At 50.9% G+C, this 24,016-nt stretch overlaps 7 protein-coding genes across 7 annotated transcripts; 2 read left to right on the top strand and 5 right to left on the bottom strand.

Annotated features, from left to right (window-relative positions):
* The first annotated feature begins 1,254 nt into the window (after nucleotides 1-1,254).
* Nucleotides 1,255-4,872, top strand: GGI43DRAFT_175994 (component of IIS longevity pathway SMK-1-domain-containing protein). The gene is made up of 5 exons (XM_083199781.1): nucleotides 1,255-1,612; nucleotides 1,923-2,034; nucleotides 2,103-2,187; nucleotides 2,339-2,391; nucleotides 2,456-4,872. Exons 1-5 carry the CDS (start codon nucleotides 1,499-1,501, stop codon nucleotides 4,741-4,743), a joined length of 2,652 nt encoding a protein of 883 aa, XP_083057584.1. The 5' UTR covers nucleotides 1,255-1,498; the 3' UTR covers nucleotides 4,744-4,872.
* Nucleotides 4,873-5,489: 617 nt separating this feature from the next.
* Nucleotides 5,490-8,284, bottom strand: GGI43DRAFT_412640 (P-loop containing nucleoside triphosphate hydrolase protein). Its single transcript, XM_083206857.1, has 2 exons — nucleotides 6,543-8,284; nucleotides 5,490-6,478 (listed from the first exon to the last, which is right to left on the bottom strand). The coding sequence occupies exons 1-2, from the start codon at nucleotides 8,136-8,138 to the stop codon at nucleotides 5,714-5,716; spliced, it is 2,361 nt and encodes a 786-aa protein (XP_083057583.1). The 5' UTR covers nucleotides 8,139-8,284; the 3' UTR covers nucleotides 5,490-5,713.
* A 227-nt stretch (nucleotides 8,285-8,511) lies between these two features.
* On the top strand, nucleotides 8,512-10,308 carry GGI43DRAFT_175908 (uncharacterized protein). Its single transcript, XM_083199780.1, has 2 exons — nucleotides 8,512-9,345; nucleotides 9,411-10,308. The coding sequence occupies exons 1-2, from the start codon at nucleotides 8,769-8,771 to the stop codon at nucleotides 10,253-10,255; spliced, it is 1,422 nt and encodes a 473-aa protein (XP_083057582.1). The 5' UTR covers nucleotides 8,512-8,768; the 3' UTR covers nucleotides 10,256-10,308.
* A 505-nt stretch (nucleotides 10,309-10,813) lies between these two features.
* On the bottom strand, nucleotides 10,814-12,292 carry GGI43DRAFT_175835 (Rab family GTPase SEC4). Its single transcript, XM_083199779.1, has 3 exons — nucleotides 12,055-12,292; nucleotides 11,648-11,915; nucleotides 10,814-11,376 (listed from the first exon to the last, which is right to left on the bottom strand). Exons 1-3 carry the CDS (start codon nucleotides 12,088-12,090, stop codon nucleotides 11,063-11,065), a joined length of 618 nt encoding a protein of 205 aa, XP_083057581.1. The 5' UTR covers nucleotides 12,091-12,292; the 3' UTR covers nucleotides 10,814-11,062.
* Nucleotides 12,293-13,853: 1,561 nt separating this feature from the next.
* On the bottom strand, nucleotides 13,854-15,034 carry GGI43DRAFT_424760 (glycosyl hydrolase family 61-domain-containing protein; the record flags this gene model as incomplete). The annotated part of the gene is made up of 2 exons (XM_083208419.1): nucleotides 13,854-14,779; nucleotides 14,845-15,034. 2 exons carry the CDS (start codon nucleotides 15,032-15,034, stop codon nucleotides 13,854-13,856), a joined length of 1,116 nt encoding a protein of 371 aa, XP_083057580.1.
* Nucleotides 15,035-16,251: 1,217 nt separating this feature from the next.
* On the bottom strand, nucleotides 16,252-16,930 carry GGI43DRAFT_386513 (chaperonin 10-like protein; the record flags this gene model as incomplete). Its single annotated transcript, XM_083203803.1, has 4 exons — nucleotides 16,252-16,276; nucleotides 16,339-16,397; nucleotides 16,494-16,718; nucleotides 16,904-16,930. The coding sequence occupies 4 exons, from the start codon at nucleotides 16,928-16,930 to the stop codon at nucleotides 16,252-16,254; spliced, it is 336 nt and encodes a 111-aa protein (XP_083057579.1).
* A 334-nt stretch (nucleotides 16,931-17,264) lies between these two features.
* GGI43DRAFT_412629 (serine/threonine protein kinase NPR1) lies at nucleotides 17,265-21,580 on the bottom strand. Its single transcript, XM_083206856.1, has 4 exons — nucleotides 21,007-21,580; nucleotides 20,457-20,842; nucleotides 18,641-20,000; nucleotides 17,265-18,579 (listed from the first exon to the last, which is right to left on the bottom strand). The coding sequence occupies exons 1-4, from the start codon at nucleotides 21,056-21,058 to the stop codon at nucleotides 17,948-17,950; spliced, it is 2,430 nt and encodes an 809-aa protein (XP_083057578.1). The 5' UTR covers nucleotides 21,059-21,580; the 3' UTR covers nucleotides 17,265-17,947.
* Between the last annotated feature and the right edge of the window lie 2,436 nt (nucleotides 21,581-24,016).

The raw sequence follows: 24,016 nt of genomic DNA, 5'->3' as shown, positions 1-24,016 counted from the left end.
AGTGCTCTTCCTTTTGCTTTCCATGGCCTTTCTGGTGGCGGACGGTGCAAAGAGGCTGCAGCTGCAGAGACGCACGATTGGGCGGCTTACGGTGCACCGTCACAGCTTAATTGCGCCTGCAAGCCGGTCGTATGAGGTACTGCGCCGCCGTTAGCACGGTACTTGCAAGTATGCGACGCTGGTGCCTAGGGGCAGGTACCGTGATAAAGCCGCGCCATGTAACCCCCGGTATTCGTGCATCTGCAGGCATGCGGCGTTTGCGCCCAACGCATCGGATCAAACAATCATCGCTATCACCAACAGAAAGACGGCAAAGGCTGCATGATTTCCGCTAGCAATAGATTGGTCCTCGGCACAGGCGCTTAGAACCAGTAGGAGATGAAAAAAGAATTAGGAGCAAAATAGAAATAGAAATAGAAATAGGACAAGAGAAAATAGAAGCAGCCCAGCTGGGTACCTTGGCAGGCGCATCCGCTGCTACTGTACTGTACTGTAATAGCACGCTGATACCTGGAAAGTCTGCCCCCGGGCGGCAACTCTAGGCGGTGGCACAGGCAGCCCCTCCCCAAAACAGAAAAAAGGCAGCCAGAGATCCAATCTTCGGAGGCCCCCAGTTTTGCAGGCGCCAGCTGCTAGGCCGGGCCAGGCTCCAGATTAAAAAGCAGCCGTTTCAGTGCCTTTTTTTCGCTGCTCCACCGCCGCCATCAACGACGCCGCCCGTGGTCACGCGCTTTTCCCGCTTCCAACTATCCCCAATTTCTCGTGCCGACAAGCACAAGCCCAAACGCCCACGCATATCGCTATCGAGCCGCAGCCTCAGCGTTGCTGCCAGCCATCCAACAACAGCCGCATCGTCGTCCGCTGCGTCGCGCGCGCATCCTCGATCCTCGCCAGGCTTCGCTGCGTCGGTCGCTCTGGGGTCGCGCCTCTGCCTGTCTCTCCCGACATATTCCGTCACCTACAAACGGCCTGAGTCTCCTCCTCCGCTGGCCCCGGTCGCTCCTCTTTGATACGACGCCCTGACCTGCCGAGCAACAAACGAGAGGCCATCCCGAAGCAAGGGCCCATTCGAGCGCTGCGTCTGTGTGTCGCGCCTTGATTGTGTTGTGCATGGCGCACTGAGGACGAAAAAAAGCTGCTTCGCCTGGCATCGAAACGCCACATCGCAGCCGCCCGCAGTCCGCAAACCAAACTAAGGCCGCCCGCCCCAAAAAAAAATTACACGACAAAAGCGTCCTCTCACGACCTGCATCCCCGAGCGTCATCTCCTGCCCACCCCGAATCCCGAGTCGCCAAGACTGCTGCTCGCTGCCAGTCCGAATAGCTTCGCGCGCGCCCATCTCCGCGGGGCGCATCAACGCACGGCACCGTGGCGGCGCTTACCATCCTCGACCATCCCGAGACGCCGGAGCTGTCCCTGCAGCAGCATCTCGACCTCGCGCCCGATCTGGTGGGCTACAGCGACCAACTCGTCACGGGGGACGATCCCCAGTCCCTGATGATGGCACAGCCGGTGCCTCATCAGGACAAGAAGCGCGTCAAGGTCTATGAGCTGCGCAACAACGACTGGTTTGACCGCGGCACGGGCTTCTGCACCGCCAAGTTTGCGACGGTAAGTTTCCTTGCTGCCACTCTTGCTGTCGCTGCCGTTTTCCATCCTCTTGCTCTTCGATCTTTTGCGTCTCGCCTCCATCATTGATCCATCCTCGTCGTATATGCGTTGTTTGATGCCTTGTTGGGCTTCATTTCCGTCATTCTCCCTCCAATCCATGATTCGCCACTCTTCCTTTCTCTTTGTCAACCCCCCCTGGCACTATAAAGCCATTGCAACTGGCCCCGTTCAAACAGATATCCACGTCTCCGTTGTCCTCGTCATTCGTCGCTCCTAATGGCTAATGTGTGTGCCCTTGCGTATAATATAGAACGAAGATGGCCACAAAGATCCCAAAGTCATTGTAGAATCCGAGGACCAGCCCGAACGACTTCTCCTGGAAACGACAATCCAGAAGCAAGATGGATTCCAGAAGCAACAAGGCAAGCGCGCACCGTTATCTCGCTCATCTCTTGTGGTGACGACATTCATACTAATGCAGGCGCAACAGAAACGCTCATCGTATGGCAGGAGCCAGGCAGTGGCGTGGATATGGCTTTGAGTTTCCAGGAGGCCGAGGGATGCGCCATGATATGGTTTGTCTCTCCCCATCCCCAATTCCCCAATCGCCAATCACTCTTCTACCCCTCTTCATCTTCATTGCCATTGCCATCTTATCAAGATGCAAAGAGTTATTCGTGACAGTAGCAGTATCCGAGCATACGCTAATCACATCGTGGCATTCAGGCGCTTCGTCAACACCGTCCAGCAGACATTCCAGCATCAGCAGACTGATACAGGTATGTATTTACTCTAGTTTTTTTTTTTATTTCGAAGTCGTCAACTAACGACGGGCCTGCTTAGACGACAATCTCGACGATGAGCTCGCCATCGAACCGATTCCTCCCGTTAATCTCCCCGCTGCTGAACTGGGCAATCTGGCCGAAATCGAGACCAGCCTTCGAACTATGAGCTCGACTGCCGCTGGCCGTGAAGCCGTCACTAAATTCATCGTAGCCGAAGACTATATCGACAAGCTTATCCCCCTGGTCGAGATTGCCGAGGACTTGGAAAGCCTTCCTGATCTACACCGTTTGTGCAACATCATGAAGACTATTCTCCTCCTCAACGACACCTCCATTATTGAACATTCTGTATCCGACGAATGCCTGCTGGGAGTTGTCGGCGCTCTGGAATACGACCCCGATTTCCCTAGTCACAAGGCCAACCACCGGCACTGGCTCAGTAACCAGGGACGCTTCAAAGAGGTCGTGCCCATTGATGATGAGAATGTTCGCCGCAAAATCCACCAGACTTACCGTCTCCAATACCTCAAAGACGTTGTGTTGGCCAGAATCCTGGACGACCCCACCTTCTCCGTGCTCAGTTCTCTCATCTTCTTCAACCAAGTCGAAATTGTCCAACATCTGCAGTCAAGCCCGGGGTTCCTCATGAACCTCTTTGGCATCTTCTCTGCCCACTACCCCGAGACAAAGAAGCGAAAAGAGGCTGTGCTGTTCATTCAGCAATGCTGTGCCATCGCCAAGACCGTACAGGCCCCTGCCAGGCAGTCTCTGTATATCAACTTCCTCAACCATGGCTTGCTCCGTGTCATCTATTATGGATTGAGGCACGTTGATGTCGCTGTGCGCGTGGGAGCTACAGATATCTTGATTTCCATCATTGAGCACGATCCAATGCTGATTCGCCAAACCATTTTCCGACAGATGCATGAGGGCTCCTCATCGCTATTGGATTGTTTGATTGATCTTCTCTTGGTCGAGGTTGATTTGGGCATCAAGACTCAAATCTCAGATGCCCTCAGAGTCATATTGGACCATGGAAACACCGCCACTTACAGCGAGCCTGCAAACAACAATGGCAACAACGGCAATGGCAATGGTAACGCCAACGGCAACAATGGCAACGGTCAAAAGCAGCAAACTAGTGAGTATGCTTTCAGGGCTCGGTTGCAGATGTCTGTCGACCCGCAACATGAGCATTTCCTGAACCGCTTTTACGATACTTCTGCCGTGAAGCTGTTCAAGCCTCTCATTGAGCTGGATAGCCGTCCCAATCTGGACTTTACCGTTCAGGAAGCTGCCATGTTTTCTGGCCTAGTAGAGGTGCTCGGCTTTTTCATTCGACAACACCATCGGTTTAGCAGATACTTCTTCATTGTCCATAACCTGGCGGCACGAATCATTCTGCTCCTCAAATGTCGCGACAAGTACCTACAGTTGGTTTCTATTCGATGCTTCCGCTTGATTATCGGTCTCCAGGAAGAATTGTACGTCAAGAATCTCATCACAAATGATGTCTTGGGTCCCATCCTCGAAGTCTTAGTCGAGACGGTGCCGCGCGACAATCTTGTAAGCGCCGCATGCACCGAACTGTTCGACTTTATCAAGAAGGAATATCTGAGGGACATGGTTAAGCAACTCGTGGCTGAGCACCGAGATAACTTGCTTCTCGTTGAGCATATTCCGCCTTGTCGAGACTTGATCATGAGATATGACCACACAGAAGGCTTTACAACCAATATGGACATATTCGCCGACACGGACGACGACATGATGAAGAGGCCAGCTCATATTAGAATGCTAGAGTACATGCCGATTGACTTACGCGAGGAGGAATATTGGGATTCTTCGGATCCTGAAGATGACAATGAAGACCAGAGCTCAGGAGATAGGTCATCAGACAGCGGCGGTGCCTCTTCAAAACCCCTAGTGGATTACGACTCTGATGAAGACGACGAGGACGCGGAAGAGAATGCAGAACATGATGCCGATGGCCAGTCAAAAGACAATGACGAAAACGAAAACGACGAAGATGCCGATGCTGATACCGAATTTGGTCCGCGGTCATCAAGCGCCTCGCCTAATGTGCCGCCGCCCGAGCGCTTGTCCGAAAAACGCCGACGAGAGGAAGACGAAGACGATGATGATGAGCTAGGGAAGCTGATGCACAGCAAACGACGCAATAGCAGCTCCACAGAATCCAACTCATCAATCACGCAGAATCTCAACCGCAGACGTAAGAACTTTGCAAATGGGGCCGGAAATGGTGTCACGCCAAGAAAGATTGCAATCAGCCTGTCACCAGCCCTAAAGTCAGGCGGTCCTTCTCGATCAGACGACGACTTGTGAAGCGCCCCCAGCCAAAGAAAGATGAAAAAAGACGATTCTTTCTCGCCTCTTTGTTTTTGTTGAAAACGGTGTAAAGCACTTTATTCCCCCTTTCTTATTCTTCTATTCCTATTCTTCATCATTTCTATTCATTCTCACATGTTCTATTTGTTGCATCAATAATTTTTTTCATCGTTTTTCATCATCATTTTTTTGGGCCATGACAATGTAAAGAGCACAGATTGTTATTCTGTATCAAAGGGTTGGCACCTCATCAAATGAGGAGGTTGGCGGCGGACAGGCGAACAGGCGGCGTTATGATTTCTTCACTTTCCCCCCTTATTCATCACCTATGGTATTCACTGCGGAGTAGTGTGAACGACCACAGCAGTGATGTCCAATCGGACATAGAATTGAGTGGCGGCGGCGGTGATTCATATGACGAGAGCGGATATACACACACACACACGAAAGAGAAAGAAAATATACAAAAAAGTCCCAGGGACAAATGGATTGGACTCAGGGGCTAGCGGAACATTATTGCTTTGGTTACCCCTGGATTTTCCTCGGAGTGCGGGAAACGGGAGTTTGCAAGCTTTTTTTTTTTGATGCTTGAAATGTATCATATATCAGACATACCTATCAAATGTAATTGGCCTTTCCTCTTAGCCATAGAGGGAAGAGCACGAAAGCAAAAGCAAAGGATCACGCCGATGAGGAGGAGGGTAGAAAAGGGTATTTAGACAATGCAATGCCTTCAAATGAATCATAATTGGCTGCGAAGCAGACAAAGCGAAATCTCTTATGCAATGTAATTGCCCATGAGCCAGCCCGTAGACTGAGTATTATCTGGTATCAAACATGGCAAATCTTTCAAAAACGGTCGTCTATACCTGCCGTGTAATCTTGAGCGTTCTCTTTCCTAATCCCCCTTTTTCTTCTTCCCCATTTGCCGTGTTGGCCCCGTATATTTTTCCGAGTAATTCATCATTCATAGTCGTTTAAATTGTCTGGACCATATTTCGTAGCCCGAAATCATCATAGCTGTAATGTTTCTCGGTGTCTTTTCAACTGCGGCTACCATGTCCGCCATTCTGATTTCCATCTTCTCGGTGCCTGTTTCGTCTTCATCGCATCTGTCAAGCACCGCAAGACCAGCTTCGTTGCATATGGCCTTGATCTCAGCTCCTGAATAGCCGTCTGTGATGCGTGCCAGCTCAGGGATTTCCACATCTGATGCGAGGGCGAGGCCGCGTAGATGCACGCCAAAGACGGCTTCTCTAGCGGAGAGATCAGGGGGCCCAACATAAACGATTTGATCAAAACGGCCTGGTCGAAGCAGGGCTGGATCCATAGCTTCAGGGCGATTCGTAGCAGCCAGGACTAGAACACCAGTGAGGGACTCGAAACCATCCATCTCAGTCAGGAGAGTTGTGAGCATGTTTACAGAGCCAGAGCTCCTAGCAGCAGCGGCTCCGTTGCCTCCCGTTCGACTGCCACCAATGGAATCGATTTCATCGAAGAAGATGATAGAAGGGGCAGCAGCACGGGCGCGTTCAAAAAGCGTACGGACGGCACGCTCAGATTCACCAACGTACATGTTGAGAAGCTCAGCACCCTTGACGGCAAAGAAATTGAAGGAAGACTCAGTAGCCATGGCTTGAGCAGAGAGAGTCTTGGAGCAGCCGGGAGGTCCATAGAGGAGGAGGCCTTTGGGGGGTTGACGGAGGACATGGCGAGAAGATGGGTTGGTATCCTAGTGATACTGGTCAATATCACAATATTCACCAAATAGAGGAAAAGATTGTATAGAGCCATACCTTTGTGTTTTTTATCATGCGAGAGAGGACTTTCTTGAGGGATTCTTGGCCGCCGACATCCTGCCAGTGGATGGTGGGTGGCTTCAGGTTTATGTCGTGCATAGCAGTAGGGCGAGTGATGCGAAGAGCTTGCTCCATGTCTTGTGAAGTAAGAAAGTGTTGTTGTGGCTGTTTCTCTTGAGAGGCTTGTTCTCCTGTCGCATTGATATCAACGCTGTTGACACCCTCGGCGACAACATCGACAACAGCTTCCTCATCTAATCTGTTGCCCAGAATTTTCTTGGCGTTCAAAACTAGATTGGCAAGATCGTCTCCATTATATGCGTGTGTCTTTGATGCCAGGCTGACTAGGCATGACTCCTTCTCTTCAGCTCTTAATGGCGGGTTGAAGAAGCGCAGTATCTCGAGGCGCTCTGTTGCTCGAGGAATAGGCAGAGCAATGTTCTCACGGAAACGCGAGCGTTTCTGAAGCTTAGCCGGTACGTCGGCTAGATAATCCTGGCATGTGGCCATAACTACTACGCGAGGCAGAGCACTGGAAGCAGAAGCCGCCACAGAGAGGTTATCGAGCTCTTCACCGAGAGCTTCGATGACAGAGTCACGGTTGGAACGGTCTTTGGCGAGGATATCTTCAAGGCCATCGATGAAAAGGAGACTTGGCTGCTGAGACTGCGCCAGCTTAAACGTCTCTCTGATGGATGACAGCTTGTCTGCGGGCTTGATCCAGTGAACGCGACCCCAGTTGGTAGCGGCAATGCGCTGCAGAATAAAAGTTTTGCCGGTGCCATGACCTCCGTGAATGACGAAGCCGCAAGACTCACGCTCATTTGGAACCCAGAAAGGTCGTCCAAAGCCTCTGAGGAACTGGTTGATGGTGTTGATTTGTTTGGATAAACCGGGGACTCCGGTAACAGCCAATGGCCCGGGGGTTGTAGGAGCTACTTGATCATCTTCAGCAGCATCTTTGTCGTTTCCAGGCTGAAGAATCCGTACTGCTGATGATGCGATCTTGAAGCGAGCTAGATTATTAGACTGCCCATTGACAGAAATGACTCTGAACGCTCGACGTAGTTTGTTGATATTAACACCTTCAAGAAGCATACCGGGGAACACTTGTTCAGCACGGTCAAGAGACACACTGATGGAAAACTCCCAGCATGGGGGGTGTTTTGAATCTGCGGCCGTGTCCTTCTGCTGATCGGCCTCACTGGTGGCATCTTGAACAATAACTTCTTCTGCGTCTGCCATAGCTGCCTCTGCGAGTGAAATTCTCACTATATCTCCTAATTTGAACCCCGTGGCCTCTTGAAATGCCCTCGTCATCATAACAACATTGGCACTGACATTCTTCTCAGGGAGAGCCCATAGCGAGGCTTCCCGTCGTTTTTTGCTAGTCTCTGCTTCAGAAGCGTTACTGGAGGTATCATCTGTTTGCAGACTCTCGATAATACATGGTCGACCACTATCAAGGCCGCCAGTGAGTGAGATGAGAGAGTCTTTGCTGACGTAGATGCGAGCAGCTCCCAGAAGACTGGCTCTTTCAAGACTGACGTTTGAAAGAGGACGCACTTTGGCGTCGATGCTTTTTTTTAGCATCTTTCGGTTTTGTGTGGTATGTTATGAATTAGGAGAAAGCAAAAGGATGAAGATGATAAGATAAAGAAAAAAAGAGAAGAGGGGCGGGAAACAAATGAGAAAGTTGCCAGACACGAGAATTTACATGAGATTCAGAAGGTGCGAGCGTGGGCTGCTTGAAATATGGAAAGACCCTTCTGAGAATTTTCCATTTTAGTAGCTGTAGTACCTATCGTGTACTAGCTCGACGTTTAGGTGTAGAGTATACCTGTAATTTACAAGGAATACTTGCCTCCTTTATCGAATTTATTCACCGAGTTCATGGTGTAAATAAAATGAATTAAATCACAGCTCATTTATAATAGATGGAAAATTCAAAAAGCAACCCATGTTCCTGTCATCATGCGGTGTTCCTATTGAAGCTCAATTGAAGCACTCAAGATGAATGTATCCACTACCTCTTTTGCACTAGCAATCGAAGGTTGCCAGACTATCCTGTACCTTGCCCGACGTCATGTCAACCACCACCAGAAAAAAGAAGAAGAAAGCTCGCTCTCTAACCTCTCACTACTCTCTTTTCCTCCTCTCTCTTTTTCTTAGCAGGGCAAAGAGCGCAAGCTCAATGTGGCCTCTCGCCAGCCACCAGTCCGGATGATCAGCCCTCGATGGACTCCCCGGGCGACAGCGACGTTCGCTAATCTGTGCGGCTCGTCTCGCCAGATTCCCTGCCCTTGCAGAAGAAGCTTCGGCACGAACCGAAGTAACGGCAACGAAGACGGCTCCGAAACGAGTCGCCGGCGCACATCTTCGCGCCCTACGGCTGAGGGCCAAACGCCCCATTATCGAACGAGGCTCGACACGAGCAGCAATGCTCCCCGCGTAGATCGGCGGCCTCGACGACCTCGAACGGATTCAAGTAAAAAAGATGGAGATGGAGGTGTAGATGGAGATGCAAAGAGCAGCGGAGACTATTGGCCACAGCTACAGAGAAGAGAAAGAGCCAAAAGACGAGCCGACGATGGCGATAGCACCGCAAACGCTGCTCTCGCCATTCCAAAGCCCACCAGCATCTTCACCCTGAGGCACAATGTCCAGAATCCACGGGGCACAAAGGAATCGTCGCTGGTGATGCTCATCATCGACGGCCTGTCGTCCAATCTCAACGCGGCAGACTTTTATCGCATTGCGCCAAATGATTTGTCTAATTGGCAGAGCGTCATCAAGAAAGGTACAATACATAAACCCAAACTATTCAGGGCTTCTTTTGATTTTCGCTAACCAATTGTTCTATAGTTCAAATGCAACGCACTCCAGACTCCTTCGAACCTCTTGGCCGCTATCTGCTCACCTTTAGCACGGCCCAAGCCGCCGCCTCATACCGTGATAGGCTCGTCCGGCTGCATAGACTCAACGGCTTCAAGCTGCGGTCTGCAAGCGGCCTCTGGGAAAGCAGCGTCCCTGCAGCTCTCAAAGTGTCTCTTACTTCCCCTTCAGCAGCAACAGCTGCGGCGGCGACAGCAGCAGTTACCGAAACTATTGGCAATCTACCTGCTCCCTCTGACTCACCCAGCAATACAGAGAGCGTGGTCGATTTAGCAAACTCCTTCACCATTGCACCCGGTTCTCAGGAAACGCTCTTGATTCAACGCAGAAAAGTTGCTCTTGTGCGGCCGTGGGCGAATCGTTTAGCCAGCATGGTTGAGAATCTCGGATTCGGCGAAGTGCCACATGTATTAATGCTGGAGGTTTACCCACCTACTCTAAGTGCCAAGGAGCTACACCAGTTCATTCGTCAAGATGGCGAGAGCAGAGGCCTGAGGTGGCCAATCTCCGCGCCTCAGCATCTCAAGATGAATAATGTAGAGCAAGCTCCGTCAAAAACAAAAGGCACAAGTAAAAAGGACATGGATGAAGATGAAGATGAAAAAGATGAAGCAGAATCGGACAAACAGCAGAGCCCATCGTTTAGGCTCAACGACCGCGATACAGAGGAGAAGCTCAAGGGCCGGTTCGTGCTTGCATGCACAGATGAGGCAGAGGCGAGGCGCTTTCAGCAGAGTTGGAACAACAGAGCGTTGATGACGCTGCGGCCGCAACCAGCCAGATATATAGTTTATGCATCAATAATAAACTGGTAGCTTTAGCTATCTTCATATGATCTCCTATCATCATCATCCTAATTGTCTTTATTATCAGATACACGCTTTATTCGTTCATGCTCTTCTTCAGTATAACCCAAAGAGTTTACAAAACCTCACATAGCTGTTCTCTCTTATTCATACCCTCATCTCTCCCTCTTCCTCCTTCTTCTTCCACCCCATTCTCTCTATTGCGACACTCGTCACTTTCTGTCTGTCTCATTCGCTCTTTTACCTTTTGCCGTAATATGCCAGACTCCAAAGCGAAATACAACAGCACGGCTTGGCCGTTACATGAAAAAATAGTCATGGCACAGTAGCAGTAATAGTTTTTTGTATATTAAAACCCAAATTAATGAAGAAAAAATGACAAAAGAATAACGAAGCAAAAAAACAAAAGGAAAAAAAAAGGGCAAGGGCGAAGGGGGGGAAGTAAAAAGAAGACCGCAAAAACTCCGAAACCATTATTGCTCTCTCTCTAAAGTTGGGTTAGGTTTGTAAGGCGGATTTTTCAAAGATCGCCGAGTGGCTTTGGGAGTTTTAAAATAAATTAATAAAAGAAAAACAAGGAAACTCTCATGACCCTCATGTCCGAAATGTCATTACTGGCTTGCAGCTGGTAAAAAGTGAACTGCAGGCCTCATAACAGCTCGTATATCTTGATCGCGTTGCTCTGCCGTCTCCATTATATCATACGTCAAATACACTCTCAAATCAACGTTATGCCTGGTGTGTCTGCTTGCTGCGCATGACTTGTCAATCCTCCTATTTTTAACTCTTTTTATTTTTTTTGTCTGTGTTTTTGTTTTAGCAGCACTTGCTGCCGCCGTTGTCGCTCTGCTCTCCAACCTTGACGCCTGATGAGACGCCAGCGTCGGTCTTTTGGTTGTCGATGAGGCGCTTCTTGATATCGGCAGCCAGGCTGTAAAAGGCCTGGTCGATGTTGATGTTGCTCTTGGCCGAGACTTCCAGGAAGGGGATGCCGAGCTCGTCCGCCAGCGCCTGACCCTGCTCAGTGGAAACGACTCGCTTGTCTTCCCAGTCGCACTTGTTGCCGATTAAGATCTTGTTGACGCCCTCGGTGGCGTGCTGCTCTACGTTTTGGAACCAAGTGCGGATGTCTATAGCGGGTGAAACACGTGTCAGCCAATGGTCTAGATAGTTTTTGACTTTGGGGGATAAATGGGGATTGAAGAACTCGTCAAAACTCCCCGAGTATCGCATCAAACGAGCAAGGGCATCCATTTGATGAAAATGCCCGTAAAAGAAGTTTGTACGCCGTGAAGCCTCCAGAAATGCAAATGAAAAGGTAGAGCACGAAAACGAGTAGAGGATACAAGGGCGGTGAGAGTCATGTGGGGAGAAGGGGGGAATTCCTGGCTTTCAACGTACTGGCAAATGATCGCTCATCGGTGACATCGTAGACGAGCAGAATGCCCATGGCACCGCGGTAGTAGGCAGTGGTGATGGTTCGGAATCGCTCCTGGCCGGCGGTATCCCAGATCTGCAGCTTGACCCGCTTACCGTCCAGCTCGATGGTCCTGATCTTGAAATCGATGCCGATGGTGGTGATGAAGGACGGTGTGAAGGAGTCTTCACTGAATCGCAGCAGACAGCATGACTTTCCAACACCAGAGTCGCCAATCAGCAGAAGCTTGATCTGTAGAGGACAGGCCTAGTTAGCATTTTCTCATCTCATAGTCGGATTTGTAACATCCCCAGCTCCGCCTCTTCACGCTCAAACGTAGTTGGAGGCGTATGCGAAAAGGGGGGGGGAAGAGTTAAAACAGAGTTCGTACCAGGAAATCGTAGTTGCGATTGCTAGGAGCAGGCATTTTGAGCAAAAGGTATAGCCTCGATTAAGGGGGTTTTTGGTTGCGTAGAGCGGTTCGAGTTCGAGACCGAAGTGGCGGGGAGTGCGAAACGCGGCAAAGTTGAAGAAAAGAATCGAGATTCGCGAAAAACGAACAAAGAGCCGCAATAACAGTCAGCTACTTCTCGTCGTGCACCAAATGGCGATAGATCCGGGTCAAAAGCAAAAGCTTAAGCGTCCAAGCGGTGTTGGAGTGGCGGTTAAAGGTGGTGATGCTGGTGGAGAGCCAGCAAAGGAGGGATGATCTGATTCTGGGGCCTGGTAAAGCCAAAGAGACGCAGGATGCTGAGATACGAACAACGCGCGGGCGCAATTGGGCGAGACAAGGAAAATCTGGCGATAGAAAAGAAAAGGGGAGAGAAATTCTCACGGCTCGTCGTCGGTGAAGATGGTTGCAGAATCGAGGTTCTGGGGAATCTGGACAGCTGGGAAGGCGGTCGGGACACTTGGCCGAGATGGCTGCACGTCTGCATACGTAAAACCTGCACAAGTACCACGCTGCGCATAAATTAGCGGGCGAGGTACCTGCAGTCGTTGGCACGGGGCAAGGGGTCGGGCAGCGGGCTTTCGGGGGGGCTTTGGCGCCGGGGCAGCCGCTGGAGCTGGGCTGATGTTTAGTGGGATGAGTCCACTAGACGAGCGCTGGCGGTGGGTAGCTGAGGGCGCTGCGAGATGCAGAGATGCAGCTCTTATCGCTGGCCTTGTGTATCCGAAACGCGTTACGTGAATTTTTGGAATCGTCAATACCTGGCACATCTTATATCTAACACGATTCATCTCGGCAGCTAAATTCTCAGCCCTCCCTCCATATTAGCCTAAGCATAATCTTGAACTACTTATGTAGGCAGACATCCATCGATTTTGTCATCTGGCTGTAGGCAGGCGACCTGGCCTTCATTCCAGCAGCGAGTCACAGCGATACATGGTCTTGGCCATGAGCTAATAACAAGCAGCAGCCGTTATTCTCTCCATACCTCGATTATCGGTACCGAGATGGGTAAGAATTTCACATGTATGTTTCTATTTCATCCATCCATCTACCCACAGATATTAAAGTGGGGGACAAGCTGCATTGTTTCCCCCTTACTGTTGAAACTTGAACTCCTTGGTCGTACATGACGGTTAGCTTGGACCCTGGCCGCTGCGGGTGAGGGGCGGTCTCTTTAAAACGACGGTAGGCCTGGTAGTCCTGAAAGTCCATGACACTCCAAGATGGCCATTTTCACCGAATTCTGCTGCCTTGCCCGGAACTCTAATCGATGACATGCCTCCTTTTAAATCTTCCATTTCTTTTCTTTTTCTGGGTTGGTCCGTTGTTTTAGCTCTAGGGAAGACGTCATCACACGCTCCGTGCCTGTTTCCGTACTCCGAAGCCTGTTGAGATGGTGTCATGGCTGCATGTCGGAGTGGCGGTTAATCCTGTCCGGCTGACGACGATGAAGGTACTAGTCACGGATAGCGTGAGATTTGTAAGTGCAAAGTTGGATAGTAATAATTCAAGATCTTCTTATTACTGTGTGTTACTATCTTGACTGAAAACAAAATGACAATCCCATATATCAACTTTTATGCCCTTACAAGACCTAGAGAGGGGAAGAAACAAAGAAAAGCAATATGAAAGATCCCTTCAACTCCAGCTCCGTATAGTGTAAATTCCTCATAATGTAATCCCAAGCAGAAAGTTTGAAAGTAATAGAGTGAGACGATAATAGGGCATTAACAGTCTCAACTCTCCTTCTCAAACACATTGTTCCACATTGCCGGCAGTTCTCCCGGCGGCGGCACAAACACCTCCTCTGCATGAAAGGCCGGCGGCCCCTGGAACACGTTCTGTGTGCACAGCTGGTTGATTGACTCGCAGTACGCGCTCCATACGTTGCAGTTTCGCAAACCAACTGGCGGCGAGCTCTTCTTGCACTCTTTACTCTGCGCGAAGCACTCGTTGACGGCTCTCCAGCATGAAGGACTGTCCGAGTAGGGTGCAAGGGGTTTGCCGCACCAGTTGGCGCTCTTGAGGAGACAGTCTGGCGGGACGAGGCCGACGGTCTGAACCATGGGCTTTGCGTTGGGGTTCGTGTTGGCGTTTGACTGCGAGCTATTAGGGGCAAATACCTTCGGACCAGGCATGGGGTACTCTGGCATGTCTTTCTGGTAGATATCAAACGTGAGGCCGGGCGTGTCGAGGTCTACATATCCAGGAATGGTGGCGAGATGCTTCTTGGGAACCTCCAGTGGGCCATGGATGTTGCTTTCGAGAAAGATTTGTGCGCAGCCCAAGTAGAATTGCGGATCGTTTCGATGAGCAGCCCAATGCAAAGCCAGAATTTCAGGCCGGACGAGATAGTATCCCGATGGCAGTCCCTGAGGAAGATTTACAGACAGTAGACCATTGTTCTCAACGAGTGTATCAACGCACCACTTTTGCGTCTCATTGTTGTAGCCATCTTCCCAAATTTTGAACCATCCATCGCCCGAGGCGCTGTCAGTCAACATGTTGTCGATCTTCTTTAGATAGACGGCGCAGGGGCCGAGATGGCCCGGATCGATGCTGCCTGGCTTCTGAGCATCAGGCCAGAGACGAAACTCGAACGTGAGCATGGACCCTTTCTTTGCAGGGCAGACAAACGTAACGGGCTCGCTGCCATTGCGGCCTACAAGGATGATAAATCAGCATCAGCATCTCAACCGCTACACGGCAAGGGAGAGCTTGGCTTACCGCAGGCCATGTCATCAGAAGTAACAGGATGGATGGGAAAGGTGGCGGTGTCCCCATCGTACGGCATACGAACGCAAGTACCATCTCCCTGATTCTTGCGATCAATGTAGAGGGTAGTAAAGGTCGTATGGGCATTTGCCAAAGAGGCAAAGCCCAGCATTAGGAGCCCAGCACTAGCAAAGGCCTTCATGGTGAAAAGAAGATGCTGGCGACAGTGAATAATTGGAGAGTAAGTTGGGTAGCATGGAGAAGCAAATAATAGGTGAGCTAGAGAGGTAGACCACCGGTGGCATATCCCAACATCCATGAAGTATAAGCCGGTCCATATTATATAACCTTTCGCCCAACTTGCTAGACTTACTTGGCTTGTCTTCCTATAACACCCGATGGACAAGGAACTCTCCTAGCCCTATGATCGACACTTGCCGAATGTCTACTACCAGTAAATTGCGCGGCCACTTTTGTCGTCGGTTCGTACACTTTACATACAACAGCCCACTCTTCGCTTATTTTTGTCTACATAGTCAGCCATTGAAGAGACTCAAAAGGAACAAGAAGAATAAAGAAAAGAGTATCTTGCCAAGATCACAAGTAGCGGTACCCCTAAGACTATATCGTGTGATGAAACTGAGCATTTTGCCTCCAGCAAAGCTACCTCTGCCTGGATTAGTCTGGCCTGGCCTGGCTTGCAATGCTAATAATAGAGCTTGTTGGGGGACATGTACGACCTGGGCTTCAGCAGAGTTGACGGTTGCTTCCGAAGTATAAGACGAAAGGCTTGTGGTAGATCGTGAATGGGAGGGGGACAAAAAGGTACCAGAGTATAAAATTGTTGAATTAAGAGGAACTGCGGCGCTGTGGCGTCCACGTTACCGGCAGCCTTATACTTTGTACCTTATCGCGAGGTCGATGAGGATACGTTGGGGTGAGAGTATCATCCATCGGCTCGAGAGCAAGCGCCATTGATGGAAGCACCACAGCAAGTTCGCAAATCTATCGCTCATCGCTCAACGACATCGAATCGCAAGCGCACAAATGGCTACACAAATAGAATGAGTAAAAGGAGAAACAAGAGACACAGATGATGGTCATATTCCATGAGAGGAGAGATTTCATATCCAAAAAAAAAGGCACAACTGGTAGCCCCAGTCAAAAAACTTTCACACCACTCATAACCCAAAACTGTCTCCAGTCTATGCAAAGTTTCATCTCCTTTTCCTTTCGCCCATCCTAATAAATTACCGTGTCTTTTCTCTTTGTTTCAAGGTCAAAAATTTGGAGGATTGCACAGTTTATATTTAGAATCATTTAGAATTTTTTTTTCGTATGGTACAGATTATAGTACACTCGTCATGACGTCGGGTATTTTATCGCTTTTATTATGCTTTGCTTCTGCTTATTGCTTTTTTACTCGTTGATCTTGGCAAGGATTCTGAGTTATTCGTTAGTACCTTTCTGTGCTATCATCATTCAATGCAGAGTGATGTCACTTACTCGCTGTCACGGAACAGGTGGTATTCCTCCTCGCCGGATTTGATGGGAGAGCCGCCAAACTAGAAGATGATCCTGTTAGCCTCAAAGAACTCTTTTTATCGCCATCCCTTCCATTCTCCTTCTCTTTCTCCTCGATTATCACATGATATCCTTACCTGGGGAATCAGAACTCGGTCGCCAACAGCAACGCTCATGGCAATGCGCTTGCCATCACGGTCCAGACCACCGGGTCCAACAGCGAGGACCTTGGCCTCGTTGAGCTTCTCGACGCTGGACTCGGGCAGGAAGATGCCGCTGGCGGTCTTGGTCTCGGCCTTGACGCGCTGGACAAGCACGCGGTCCAGGAGGGGAGCGAGAGCACGGATGGAGCGGACGGTAGACTGTGGTTTTGCGTTAGCCAACTGTTTGAATTACTTTGCGAATTCAAATTGCTCTCATAGCAGACACAATGGCAGCGCTCTCGGCTATGACTTATCATGGGTTTATCAGCCGTAGCTGACATATAAGTTCAACCGAGAGATAGCCAGAGTGGGGGAGTTTAGGCGGGAGTTTATAAGCGTTGCACCAGGATAGAGGAGAAGAGCCATACCATTGTAAAGGATTGAGTGCGATTGATGATATCACAAACGAGGTTGAATGTGGAGAGAAATAAATAGAGAGGAAAGAAAAAAAGGCTGGAGAAGCGGTTCAGATCGGCAGCTCGGTTGCTTCTTTCCTTTCTAACGGCTTCCAGAATCCAGCAACTGCTAGTGGACAATTTTTTTTGTCGGCCCGGGATTTCCCCTCTTCCGAAGCCAAAGGGTCCCTCCCTCTCTTTTGCTGCTCCGCGATAGCTTCAAGGTAGCTTCGGAGGTGCTAAACACAACCCCGCCATGCTAGGCCGAATGTGGAAGAAAATGCCCCTCAGCAACTAAAAACTGCTCATGGGCAGCTTCAGTTGATGTTGGTAAGAGTGATTTTGATTGATATTGATTTATAAGTCTGATGAATTGCACGAATAGCGGTCCAAAAGACATTACAGTAGACTCGAGTTTCATCAAATATTTTCTTGTTATTATGTCCTGATACATTGGTCCTTGTAAATCACCAACATTTCAACGCCGTCTATGTCCTCCCCTCCCTAAATCGCCCGCACCCTCCGAATTCCATCTCCTAAATGCCCATCAACTATGTAAAGAGTAAATAGTATGTCACTATGTAAATAAAAAATAGGTAACCCCGAGGTTAGGTTTGATCTGCTGTTTAAACAAAACCGTTCGACGCACTCAAACATTGGCGCACTGCCTTCCACACACGCATACACACATTCGCACCCAGTCGAGACCCCTGATATGAGATCTCTTCGTTTCTCTGAGTCGTAACCCCCTCCTTCGCTCTTCTTAAAAAATATTTGGTATTGTGCAATTTCTTCCCATGATGCAAAGCCAAGAAAAACATTGAAAAACGCCCAACAAACGTGTAAATAATGAGAGATGTTGTTAGAGATGGTATGAAATAAGATGCATAAAGAGAGAGTCGTAGAATGAGATGAATCAAAAATCGACAAGAATAGGCAATTGATAAGTATGATGGCCAGATTTTGTTTTGTCCAGAAATCGGACATTTCAGCTTAGGCCTTTTTCGGAGGAGGCGGCTGAGAGTTGGGAGGCTCCAGAACATGCTTGTGGTCGCTGGCTGGAATCACTTCACCGCTGTCGATCTGCTGGCAGATGACAGTATCAGCGATCCATGGCTCCTCCAAAATCTCGCCCATTCTGGCTCGAGATCGGGGATTGATATCCAGCATGCGATGGATGATGTGACGGCTTTCACGGGGGAGCAACCGGAGGATCCTCCAGGGTCCTCGAACGACTTCTTTCGACCTGTCGGGGACGTTGACACCCGGGATGGGAAGCGATGGTTGGTCCGGACCCGCTATCTGGCTGGAACCCGAATCCTCCCTCTTGTGCCCGCTGCGTTGAGACTTGCCATCGTCATCGGCCAGGAATTCTCGAGCAGCCACAGATGACAGGTCGTTGGTGGACTTGGGACGCAGCAGCTTGCCGGGATCGTGGCCAGGAGTTGGGCTGGCTGCGAACAGCTTGTACGAATTATCGGTCATGCGGGGGATCTTCCAGGGGAAGCGGCGCAAAGTCATGCAGCAGAAGATGATGGCGAGAGACCAAATGTCGACTTCTTCGGCGTTGTACTCTTTGGAATCGTAAACCTCGGGGGCCAAATATGGGTCAGAGCCAACAATGCCTGCATTGGGAGTTAGTATTGAGCGAATTTAGACTGTAGTAAAAGTTGATATAAAACTTACCCTTGGCTGGGACGGATCCGCTTTCGAAAGGATACTTGAACACATGGGCGCTACCAAAATCGATAATCTTCATAATGCCCTTATCGCTAACAACGACGTTGTCGAGCTTCAAGTCCCGATGCGCGAGACCCATGCTGTGCAGGTAGGTGACACCGTTGAGAATTTGCAGGAAGCTGCATCGAATCTCCTCCCGCGACATCCTACCGGTCATGACAATGGCGAAGAGGTCAAAGGGCGCATACTCCATGACTTCAAACCAGCGTCCCTTCTCCTGCAGGATATCCAGTGTCTCGATGACGTTACCGTGGTGGAGAGTCGATCCAACGCAGAACTCAGCCGTCACCTTTTTGTTGTACTCCCGCTCCGTCTCATACGTATGTCGGGCCCTGAATTCCTTGACGGCGAAAACGGTGCCGTCCTCGGTTCGGCGCATGAGCCTAACAGAGCCTCCAGCACCAGAGCCCAGCACCTTGCCGAGTTTGCCGTATTTAGAGGTCAAGCCATGGTCGTCGCCAAAAGGCAGCTGTTGGCTGGAGCGGCTGGCCTGACTGGATTTGGACGATGACTTGATTGATGATGACGGTGAATGGTCCCGCTTCTTGTGGTGGCCTGACTTTCGGAAGAAGCGCTTCAGGTCGGACATGGAGCCCGTGGACGCATGTCCGTGGACACCATCAGTCGATCCAGAATCGTCGCTCTGCCTGGACTGGGCGTACACGCCAACGCTTGCTTTTGACGAGGTGGGCGATGGACCAGTTCGGTCCTTCTTCTTCCTGGAAATGGAGAAGACGAACCGTGGGTCGACTGAGTGACGGGTGGGGTTGTGCTGCTGAGGCGGCCGTCGGCCCTTTGCATACGGGTCGTTGGCGTCATTGTGTTGAGCCATTGGCTTGGAGTAGTAGTGCGCGGCTGAGCTCCTGGATGGGCTGGATTCACGAGACACGGGCATCGAACTCGGCCCGACGGAGAAGAAGTCCTTTCTGTGGAGTCCTCGAGACTCTGGGCGATGATCATCGGTGGACGATGAGGCCCTGGACATGGCGTGGTCAGAAGAAACAGGCCGGTGGGCGAGGGCTGCTTTCCGATCAGCGGTGCCAGTGGTGGAAGAAGGCGTCTTGTCGGCAGTAGGGCTCGAAGGCTGCGGAGTTATAATGTGATGTGAATCGCTGATGGAGGTACCGGGAGTACCGGTGGCACCGGTGTCCTTATTTAACCTCTTGTCGGGATCTGAGCCGGCAGGCGTCAGTGGAGGAGAGGCCAGCGCCGAAAGCCGAGGACTCCCGTGAGGAGATTGCCATCCGGACGAGTTTGGCGTGGGCAGTCTGGTAGAGTCATTGGAGCCATCTTCGCGAGAAGCAACCTGGCCAGGGGTGCGTGGGTTAGCAGCTGAACGGGGTGGGAACTGAGAAGGAGAGGATATGCAGGGCATGATGACGGGCATCAAGCTGGGCTTCGGGTGGCCGGAGGCGTGAGGCGATGATTCGGGGATGAAAACATTCGGAGCGCTTATGACTGGATACATCATCGGTTGACATGCTGGATGCAAGCCAATGACGGGGGTATCTTTGCGGAGCTAGAGGATAATGGAAATAAACGGTGGTGAGAAACACAAGAAATAGGAATTGTATAGTTGCTTGTATAATTGTGAAAAAGGGGGGGTAGGGGGAGTGACAAGGTATAGAGAGAAGCAAGCAAACAAACACAGGCAAATAGAGTAGGCCAAGTCCGAGATACTGCGGTAGCTATCCTTGAAACAAGACAATGAGGGGAGAATGGATCGTGAATGGATTGTGAACATGGTGGATGGAGCTCTTACCCGTGATGCAGGAAGGGAAAAGGCCTCGAATCCAAAAGTGCTCATGCGGCGCTCCTGCAAGGGCAGCCCTTGGAGCGACTTCTGGAAGGCCTTGATCTGGTCGGCAGCCACCTCGTTGAAGGTATCGAAGCGATCTGAGGTGTTTGTGGTGGCCGTCAAGGACTCGTTGACGGAGGCGGGATTGGACGAAGCAGGCTCAGCTGCGGGTGCCAACGGCAATGCTGAAGCTGGAGCTGGATCTGCGGCAGGTGCAGCAGGTGTTTGCGGCTCAATCTCCTCAACGGCAGAGGAGAAGCGAACGGCGGCGGGGGGTGCTTCGCGGTGTTTGCTGGAGCTCTCGATATCGCCCTGAGACGACGACGGGGCCGCAGCAGCATCTGAGTTGGCTTTAAGACAGGCACAGAGGTCAGCACACATTGCATTGTTTGTCACGGCGGGCGTCATCATCGTCCGTCGCTAGAATAAGCAGCAAAAGCATGTCTCGTCATATTGCCAGATGCCGGCAGCTACAAGACGGATGCGCCGGACGGGTTTGGAGGGCAAAACTCACCACCAGCAGCCTCGTGCTGCAGAGGCGCCTTTGAGGTCGCGGACGACGCCATGGAGCAAGACTGGAGAGCGACGTCTCTTTTTCTTGTAGAGATTTGAAAAGGAAGAAGAAGAGGATGATGGCGCTACAGCGAAGACCCTCCCAAAGGAACCAGGACCAGGAATCTTGTGGGAGCGAAGTTTTGAAAGGGCCGGGGCGAAGGTAGCGGCAGCGCAAAGCCGGTGGCCAGCAAGAGAGCGAAAAGGCGACCGCTTTTTTTTTTCCTCCTCTGGTTCGGTTTGCGCGACGATAGAATGAAATTGAGCACAATTGGGATGGATGGGCAGGCTGGCCGATGGTGGGGCAAGTACCGGTACAGAGGGACTGAGGCCCGGAGCGTGTACCCTTGGGAGTCACTGCACTGCGCTGTCGATGCTGCTGCAGGGCAGGTCTTGTAGGGCTCTACAGGGGCTAAAAGGGAGGCACAACATAACGTAACACGCAACTCCGCAGCTGGCTGCAGCGTGCTTAAGAATTCAATGTTGCAGCACAGGCGTGTTAGATAAGATGCTGCTCCCTGGGCATTAATTTGCGTCTCTGCTCTGTATCTGCAAGGAACCTTGGCTGCACTAAGCGCGATACACCACGTCACAGGTAGCCGGTACATACTGCCAAATCCGGTCACATGCTTTTGCACTCGTCCTGCCACTGCTCCCCAATCGCGAGAATGTACTGCCAGGTACCCTCTCTGAGGATTGCCGCATTCTGACGTCCAGCGTCCGTCCAGCGTCCTCAGCTGCAGCTGCTCGTGGCCTAGCAGCAGATTTACAGCGGCAGATGTATAATCGATGCTACCAATTGCTGTTTGGGGAGATTGTGTAGCTCCCCAAAAGCGACAACGCTTCCGCATGGCCTTATCCGCAGCGACAGGCGCCCGTCAACCCGTCAACCCGCCAGCGTTTGTCATCCCGCCGTGAAAGCTCCGTGTACTTGTACTGCCTCACCCCTGGGCCAGGTCGCTTTGCTGGGGGAGAGGGGAAGAATAGCGGGCTGCTCTGTTACGCAGCAGATGCGCCCAGAGAGCCACAGGAACCCCAGCGCGCCGTACCGTTTCCCCTCCTTGGAGGTACCGCTGCGGCCCGCCTGAAGCGCTGCAGATACAGCGGCGCCGACCCCGAGGGACCTGCCGCGCCGGTATCTGGCGCTATACGCTGCTTAGCAGGCGCCGTGGAGCAAGGGCGCTGGAGGGTACTTTGGGGTACATGTCGCGAGAACCTCGACTCTCCGCATCGACGGCGCTTCGAGGCGCAATCTAGAAAAATTCCCCAGCCAGCCAACTGCTGCGTCAATCTATCGGATATAGCGCTTTTCTCGGGAGTTGCGGAATAGGCCCAGACGCCATCCAGCACGCCACAGAGCCAGAAAACAGCTGCTTGCCCATTCCTGCAGATCCTACACTACTATGCCTACAGTGTGCTGCTATTCTTGCCTACGCTACTACACACTTTGTATGCAGCTGATGCGGTGTTATCGCGAGTTTGTCCACCCATCTAGCTGGTTGTTTGCTTCTGGGTCCCCAGCTAAAACTAAGTACATGACATACTCCTGTACTAGGCACCAGCATAATCGTCGAATGCCTCGGTAAACGGCTAGTAACTTGACGAGTACCTGTACTCAATGCCTCGATATCCATCTCCCGTGGGTATAGATACATGCACAATCACATCTCTGAGCTATTTCTCCGTGGAGCTGCTGCTCCGTGGGTTTTGTGCTACCTGTCCAAGGCAAATCGAGGCTTTTATTAGTGGCTTGCTATGGAGTCTTACCCACCCACGCCTAGCCTGTGTCCCGCGTCTTGCGTCCTATCAGCCTATCAGTGACACCTGCCCATGGACAGACGGATATAGCACGGCGGGTTGCTGCCGGAGCCGTGATTGGCGGCTACTCGGGGCCAGCTGGTGCATACCAGGTTTGCCAACTAAGTGCCTCATCCATTGGATTAGGGAGCTCTTCTGGGGAGGAGGATCACGATGGTGGTGATGATGTGTCTCTCTCTGCATCCGCGTCTGCATAGTTCACTGGCTAGTACCTGCATGTTTGACATTCTCGACGCCCTCCGTTCATCATCCGGTCCAATGACTCAATCATGCTCCCGTACAATACCAAGTCGAGCTGCTGCTGGGGGAGCTTGGATGGACAAGGACAAGCTTACTGGCATCTTGCTTGTAACAAGCAGTTCCCATCGCCTCGGCTAGCCTCATTCATCCAGTCATCTATCCAGTCAGCATAAGCACGACGGGGGGGTCATGAGGACCATCGATTCGGGACTTGGATGGTATTAGCACAGATCCAGATGCAAGCAAACTGCTCAAAGTCGGCCCGTATTAGTGCCATTTTCAGGCACAGACGAGAGCCGCGGCAGGGGATGGGTGGATGAAAGAAAATCAATAAATAGCAGAAGGTAGCGGTATACCTATATGCGGTGATTTGCGGTAATATGTGCTACAGAGCAGGTAATATTACAGGTTTGTCTTGTATTGTATTTCGTGGTACGGGTGAAATTACCAACTCGTACCTGCGCGGCGTCGTGCATATTACTCATGTACTTGTACATGTAATCCGAATCCCGCTCGTATTCTGCAAGCCTGCCTGTAACTCTCTCATCTGGCGGTGATGGCCTCTGTCGTGGCTGAGCCTCACTTCCGAAGCGGCAAGCCTAGCCGCAAATCCTGGCTGTTTACAGCAGCCATGGCCGACCTTCGGCCTTGTATTGTGCTGCTACCACTAATAGCATAGCATAGAATCTGCCCCTCCCGATTTTCTGAGATCCCACTTAGATTAAGGCCCCCACTCGGGGAGAAACGTTATTCTCGGCTTGTCAAGGGACAAAAAGGAAGCCAAGTCGGGCAATGAAACTACTCTAAAATCAACTATCATTTTTTTTTTTTTTTTTTTTTTTTTTTTTTTTTTTTTTTTTTTTTTTGTGTGTGTGTTTTTTTTTTTGGGGGGGTGGTGGTTTTTGAAAACGCCA

The sequence above is a fragment of the Trichoderma evansii genome, assembly GCF_050947405.1.
Source record: "Trichoderma evansii strain SZMC 28006 chromosome Unknown GGI43scaffold_20, whole genome shotgun sequence".
NCBI lineage: Eukaryota > Fungi > Ascomycota > Sordariomycetes > Hypocreales > Hypocreaceae > Trichoderma > Trichoderma evansii.
Note: the sequence above shows the minus strand (reverse complement) of the source record. Positions and strands in the feature narration are given on the sequence as shown.